Source organism: Tachysurus fulvidraco, chromosome 24 (assembly GCF_022655615.1).
Source record: "Tachysurus fulvidraco isolate hzauxx_2018 chromosome 24, HZAU_PFXX_2.0, whole genome shotgun sequence".
In the NCBI taxonomy this organism is placed as follows: domain Eukaryota; kingdom Metazoa; phylum Chordata; class Actinopteri; order Siluriformes; family Bagridae; genus Tachysurus; species Tachysurus fulvidraco.
This window is the reverse complement of record NC_062541.1, coordinates 16,741,389-16,748,888: the sequence shown is the minus strand read 5'-3', so window position 1 is coordinate 16,748,888 and position 7,500 is coordinate 16,741,389. Positions and strand designations below refer to the sequence as shown.

Here is a 7,500-nt window from a genome sequence, read left to right as displayed (position 1 = left end):
ACCTCGTGTGGTTTTCAGCTCATGGTTGTAGCTCATCCACCTCAAGGTTTAATGTTTGCGTTTGTGTGTGTGTATGTGTGCATGCGTGTGTGTGTTGAGATGCGTTTCTGCTCACCACACTTGTAGAGTGATTATATGAGTGACTATAGACTTCCTCTCAGCTCAGACCAGTCTGGCTCTTCTCCTCTGATCTCTTGCACGACTAGACCTTACTTTTTTTTACCGCACTATTCGGTCACTTTGGCTTTTTTTTTTTTTTTTTTTTTTTTACCAACACAGTGAAAAAGTCACGGCATTGGTGTTTGATGTGAGGTGCTGCAATGTGATTGGCTGACTGGAGCAGGTGCACAGGCGGTCCTATTGAGAGGAAACTCACCAGGTTGTGAGCTCTAAAAGCTCCAATGTCCAAACTGGTTAACGGTCATAAGCAGCCGTGTTTATTTAGTGTAATTAACACGTTACTCGGCACGTTTGTTTATTGTTCTTGTAACGCTGTGCCTGCTTCACTGGCTATTTTTACAGGCAGGTTTAAAAAAAAAAAAAAAAGGGAGATGTGTATTTCTTATCGTATTTCATCAGTAAACTCTTACGGTATTAAGATTCTTACACTTTTTCAGCAACAGCGACTATATGAGATCCTTCACTTTAATAATCGATAAAAACTCCAAGATTTTCATTAGTGAGACATTTTAAAGACTCTAAACGTATCTGTTTTCTGAGTTAAAGCAAAGGTCTAGTGTCGTTATGAAACACGGCACATGGATCATCGCCTATGATCTGCATCCTTTAAGCACATGAAAGTCACTATAAAAGAATCTGGACACTTTTATGGGCAGAAAGTAATTCGGACGTATTAAAGCAGCTCCTTCGCATGATTACTGGCTGTACACACTGTCATGTACATTACAACCCGGAGTTACCGTCGTCTCTCCACAGACGAGCATCGGGGTCAGTAAACACTTTGCAGATGAACATGAACATCAGTCGGTGTGCAGCAGTTTCCTACCCTGGGGTTGTGGCTTCCTGAATGGTTCTAGCTGGTTGCAAACTAAATCTATTTGAGCGTGAGGTTGAAAACAGTTGAACTGCACGGTGCAAACATGCCGACCGGCACACGGCACGTGTTTTATACCTCACCGTGAAGACAAGATCTAAATCTTCACACCAGAGACGTCAGTTGTGTCTGACTAACTTGTAGAGAGACGCTCACCCCTTTCTTTCCAGGGATGGCACACTCCCAGTTCATCAGGTTCATCGTTCCGTCGGGGTTTTTAGTCGGCACAGCTACAAAACCCTGCAAAAAAAAAACACAACCAAACAAAACCCATCAGCATTAAAACAGAAACCGTTTAAAAACCGAGTCTTTAACTAAATGCACACGCTGAACCCACACGGTGTGCAAGCTCATTTTAAAGCAGCGGTATGTATATTTCTGGGGACGTTTTCACACAGCATTTCTTGATCTCCGTGGATAAAATGACAGTTTGCAGTCCAACAATCATCTTGAATTCACTGCCTTATTTACTTTATTAACATTATCGTCTTCACGATCGGCACAAACCGATATAAGGACGATATGAAACTTCAATTTTATTACTCTTTTTTTCATGTTAAAACTGACAACAATCTGAAACAAAATGATACGAAAAGTTTTGGATTTAATCTTTGTAAGAGCGGCATTAAAGAAAATCCTTATCAGTACAAAAAAAAAAAAAAAAAAGCTTTTAGTGTTGAAAATAAACAATAAGTGTGATTTAAGCCAAACAACAACTTCTATTAGGTTTTTATTTTTTTTCTAGAGGAATTTGCTGCCGGAAAGTCAAACACCTTTATGACTCCTGTGTACAATACACACGTAAAGAAATTAATTCTAGCCATTTTTACTGACAGTTAACGGAGCATCACTCAACACTTTTTGCTGTATCGCGGCTCACGATCTCCGTGAATCGTGATGATATTTCTGTCTCTGTTATTTTTTTAAAGCTGTTAATTACCATAATACCGAAATGATCACGAAAACACTAAAACACACACAGGCAATGGAAAGCTTGTGGGCGGAGTTATTATTAGATAAAATTAAAACTGCGTATGTTTTTAGAAGCCCACACAGACTGTTTCCATGTGAGGAGTCGAGTGCTCTAATTCTCACCGTAGATGTTTTTACGTCCCCGTCGAGGTGTGTGCGAGTGTGTGTGAGTGTGTAGCATGCTCTGTGTTGCTTTAACTCCATTTGCTAGCAGGGCTTCAATCCTGACTGTGTTACTGATTATTTGAGAATCGTGTTTGCGTCGTACTGGTTGTTTGACTACAGACTTTTATTATAAGTTCTACAGAGATCGATGTGGACACAAGCACAGGATTGTTCTTTTAGACCTCTCATGCTGCACACACACGAATATAAGAGGACTTTGGATGAACGCATGTTGTGACCAGATGTTATGATGTTGACAAGAATCTGAATCATCCTGGAGGGCCGATTTACTCTACTCCTGGTTTCAGGTCCCCATTCTGTAAGGATGCTGGATGTTCTGCTTCACATCACACAAACTGTTCTACACTGGTCTCCTGTGGTGGTCCTGTATTACCCTGCAGAGTGTCACTGGGAGCAACACACACTATATGTAGACCAGTGAGAGAGAGAGAGAGAGAGAGAGAGAGAGAGAGAGAGAGAGAGAGAGAGAGAGAGAGAGAGACTCTTTCCATTTTGATGCTTTGACAATACTGTATGCCAGGAATCATGCCAAAAAATTTAAATTGAGAGGGGAAAGCGTGAGCAAGTGGGTGAGAGAAAGTGTGGGGGAGACAGAGAGAGACGGAGAGAGAGAGAGTGTGAGTGAATGTGTGAGTTAGTGTGTGTGCGAGTGTGTGTGAGTGTGTGAGTGAGTGTGAGTGAATGAGTGAGTGTGAGTGAATGAGTGAGTGTGTGTATGAGTGTGAGTGAATGAGTGAGTGTGTGTATGTGAATGAGTGTGTGTGAGTGAGTGAGTGTGTGTGAGTGAGTGTGTGTGAGTGAGTGTGTGTGAGTGAGTGTGTGTGAGTGAGTGTGTGTGAGTGAGTGTGTGTGAGTGAGTGTGTGTGAGTGAGTGTGAGTGAGAGTGTGCGTGTGTGAGTGAGTGCGTGCGTGTGTGTGAGTGAGTGCGTGCGTGTGAGTGCGTGCGTGTGATTGCGTGCGTGTGAGTGCGTGCGTGCGAGTGCGTGTGAGTGCGTGCGTGTGAGTGCGTGTGTGTGAGTGAGTGTGTGTGAGTGTGTGAGTGAGTGTGTGCGTGTGTGAGTGAGTGAGTGCGTGTGAGTGTGTGCGTGTGAGTGCGTGCGTGTGTGTGAGTGAGTGCGTGCGTGTGAGTGAGTGCGTGCGTGTGAGTGAGTGTGTGTGAGTGAGTGTGTGTGAGTGTGTGAGTGAGTGTGTGCGTGTGTGAGTGAGTGAGTGCGTGTGAGTGCGTGCGTGTGAGTGCGTGCGAGTGCGTGAGTGAGTGAGTGAGTGTGAGTGAGTGTGTGTGAGTGTGTGTGAGTGTGTGTGAGTGAGTGTGTGTGAGTGAGTGTGAGTGAGAGTGTGCGTGTGTGAGTGAGTGCGTGCGTGTGTGTGAGTGAGTGCGTGCGTGTGAGTGCGTGCGTGTGAGTGCGTGCGTGAGTGCGTGCGTGTGAGTGCGTGTGTGTGAGTGCGTGCGTGTGTGTGAGTGAGTGCGTGCGTGTGAGTGAGTGCGTGCGTGTGTGTGAGTGAGTGAGTGCGTGTGTGTGAGTGAGTGCGTGTGTGTGAGTGAGTGAGTGCGTGTGTGTGAGTGAGTGCGTGCGTGCGTGTGTGTGAGTGAGTGAGTGCGTGTGAGTGCGTGCGTGTGAGTGCGTGCGTGTGAGTGCGTGCGTGTGTGTGTGTGAGTGCGTGCGTGTGTGTGCGTGCGTGTGCGTGCGTGTGTGTGAGTGAGTGCGTGCGTGTGAGTGCGTGCGTGTGAGTGAGTGCGTGCGAGAGTGTGTGCGAGAGTGTGTGTGCCCCCAAAAAACTTGGTCTGTAGACATTGTAGAGATTGGAGCTCATGATCTCATCTGTTCTATGATGTCACTCTACAGAAATAGACAGCGGAAAACAACAGAGCTCTTCTGTTTTCACTAAATCTAACACTTCACGTTCAGAGCCATGGAGTGAGTCAGAGTCAGAGGAGCTGCGAGTTAGAAGGAGGACATGGAACAAAAATAAACCATCGCTGTCCAGTGTAAGTGTCATATGTTTCACAAGCTCAGACGGTTAAACCAGCGCTCACTCTGGAGACCATTTCAGCGGCACAGACGTGCGACAAAGTGACAGCTAAATCCAAACCGCTGGCTGAAATCCTAACCAAGGCGTGTGGTACAACATTTCTCACTCCCTCTCTCAGTGATGATGTCATTCCTGTGTGTTTACAGTTAGCTTCTAAACTGCTAAGAGCTAACAAAAAGCCTGGGATGTAAACATGTACTGTAACTCAACTGACGTGTGTTGTATAACTTGTATTTGAAATAAGATCTACAGGTCCACAGATCAACGATGGTCATAATAACAACAACTCTTAGCATCCAATTAGGAGTGTCTGTTAAAATTATAAATAAATATTCAACTAAAAAAAGGCTGTGCTTATTTCCAAATAATCAAATGAAAAAAAGACAGCTTTATTTCTTTTTGCAAGTTTCATCCATTTGTGCTAGAACTCGGATCTAACAGAAGATTCAGGTCCAAAGTCAAAAGTAAGCCGTTGTTAAACCGCGGGTTCCTTATCATTCTTTATCAAACCTTTTCTATACAGATCAGTCAAATGTCCAGTACAATTCGTATTCTGGTTTACTTACGAACGGATGATCTTTCCGCCAAGCCTTTCGTTCCTGAGCGAGGCGACTCAGCGCTATACCAGACATGACTGTAGCAGCTCCGGTAACGAATGGTGAAGAACCTGCAGGGAAGAGAAACCAAGAGACGACCAACATTGGGAGAAAATTCATGAAACAAAATTCCTAGTTCTGTATAATCACCAGAAAAAAATACTAAAGATCCATTAGCTAAAATTTTCAAAGCTTAACCCTTAGGATCTACAGATACAGTGAATTAAAATATGGCTTAATTCACTGGGTTTTTTTTAATCATGTTCTATATGTCATAGCTTCCTGATTACTTGAGTGTGTTTTCACTATCCACTTCGAATCTGATCTGATGTGTGTGTGTGTGTGTGTGTGTGTGTGTGTGTGTATGTGTATATATATATATATATATATATATATATATATATAATGTGTGTGTGTGTGTGTATCCCAACACATAGCTATGACTTATTAGAGCGAGTGGATGAGAAAGTCATGACCTCTCTGCCTCTAAAGGGGTGCGTGTGTGTGTATAAATATATGTATGTGTGTGTATGTGTGTGGGCGTGTATGGATCCTAACACATAGCTATGAATTAATAGAGTGAGTGGATGAGAAAGTCATGGCCTCTCTGCCTCTAATGTTGTGTATATGTATGTGTGTGTATATGTATGTTTTGTGTGTATGTGCGTGCATGTGTGTAATATATATATATATATATATATATATATATATATATATATATATATATATATATATATATATATATATATATATATATATATATATATACGTGTGTGTGTGTGTGTGTGGATAGTACATAGATTTGACTTATTAGTGCAAGTGGACGAGAAAGTCATGACCTCTCTTCCTGTAATGGTGTGTGTGTGTGTGTGTGTGTGTGTGTGTGTGTGTGTGTGTGTGTGTGTGTAAGCAAGCTCAAAGTCTACTTGATTGCGCTGCACACTTTTCTGTTTTTGTGAAAAAGTTGAAATGAAACCAGTCACATAAAGAAATTAAAATAAATGATCCCGTGCGATTTTGACTGCAAATTGTAATACTCTAGGAAGTGTCAAATGAGTTCAGAGCTGTTGTGTTTCTCGGTTAGTTACCGATAGCTTCACGCTTTTTTGTAAGTTATTAAAATAAGTTATGATGATGTCTTACAGATAAAGTTATCAAACGATGTAGCAGTAATTCTACATCGTCAGATTTTTCTATTAAACTATTTAGTTGACATCGGTCAAACATTGTGCGGTAACCATGGCGACGCCCCAGCCTCATTTCTGACCGACGATGGACATGTATATGGAAACTGTTCAGCACTAACACACAAAATAAAAAGTGAGAACACTAAAGCTACAGCAGTGAAATTCCCACATATCACTCTGATTATAGTTCAAAAACAAGTCACTTGTTTCTACATTATGGAGAAGTAGTTCTCCTGACATCACACAAATATAAACAACTCTCAGCTCTAGGGTTTTAAAAATCCCTGAACACTGAAATAAAGGCTAAAGTGTAAACAGGTTCAACCTAAACAAATAAATAACTTTGTAAAAGGAAACAGTGGGTTTGATACCAGACCACTATTTTAGCTTTTTTTTTCATATTTTATATATATATATATATATATATATATATATATATATATATATATATATATATATATATACATACACACACACACAATTGTATGCATGTCACTGTGTGCGTGTAAATGGGATGTATATAAGGAATTGTTGGGCCATTTTAACTAGGACTCCAGATTAGAATTTATCATCTTAAGAGATTCCTAGTTTAATTAACAAACAAACAAACAAACAAACAAACAAACCTCTCTTACACTGTGATCTCATTCCCTCTAATTAGAATAGCTGAAGAAAATGTTACCTTTATTAGTAAAGAATAAGAAAGTATCAGTGTGTGTACGTATGTATGTGTGTATATAAAAGTTTGTATGTATATACGTGTATGTGTGTTGTGTATATGTATGTGTGTGTTGTGTATACAGTGTGTGTTGTGTGTGTGTGTGTATATGTATGTATGTGTGTGTTGTGTATGTGTATACAGTGTGTGTGTTGTGTATGTGTATACAGTGTGTGTGTTGTGTATGTGTATACAGTGTGTGTGTTGTGTATGTGTATACAGTGTGTGTGTTGTGTATGTGTATACAGTGTGTGTGTTGTGTGTGTACATGTGTGTGTGTGTGTATGTGTAATATATATATATATATATATATATATATATATATATATATATATATATACACACACACACACACACACAGGTAGCTCATTAACGAAGATGCTCGATAACCCCAGTGCTAACAGAGAGCTAGCATCCCGGCTAACGAAATTACAAACCCAAACCCGTGAAGCTGTTCATATTTACTCTTTTACACCGCTTTGGCGCTTACCTTTAATTAGATTTTTTATAAAAACCCCGTGTTCTCTGTGACCAGCGCGCAATGTTTTTAAAGGAAGGTGAATGAAACTCCAAACAGTTTGTAGCTGTAGCTTGTTGGATAGCGAAGTTTCCCTCCTGTAAAAACACAGGATCACTAGGACCCCTGAGGACGCCTCTATATGCCTGAGTAAAAATAGCCATTACATTATCCACGGTTTACTCCTGAGATTAAATGGTTTTAGTTCATTTACACTCAAGTATTAACACATAAAAGTG

General features: G+C 41.0%; 1 protein-coding gene across 1 annotated transcript in view; it reads right to left on the bottom strand.

Moving 5' to 3' along the window:
* The window catches only part of ube2ia (ubiquitin-conjugating enzyme E2Ia), a 14,473-nt gene extending 7,081 nt beyond the window's left edge, over positions 1-7,392 (bottom strand). The window contains exons 1-3 of the mRNA XM_047807990.1: positions 7,235-7,392; positions 4,810-4,910; positions 1,211-1,294 (exon numbers count right to left, since the gene is read on the bottom strand). Coding sequence (XP_047663946.1) covers positions 1,211-1,294; positions 4,810-4,875 — 150 coding nt within the window. The 5' untranslated portion in view covers positions 4,876-4,910; positions 7,235-7,392. The remainder of the gene's footprint in view (positions 1-1,210; positions 1,295-4,809; positions 4,911-7,234) is intronic.
* Positions 7,393-7,500: the final 108 nt, after the last annotated feature.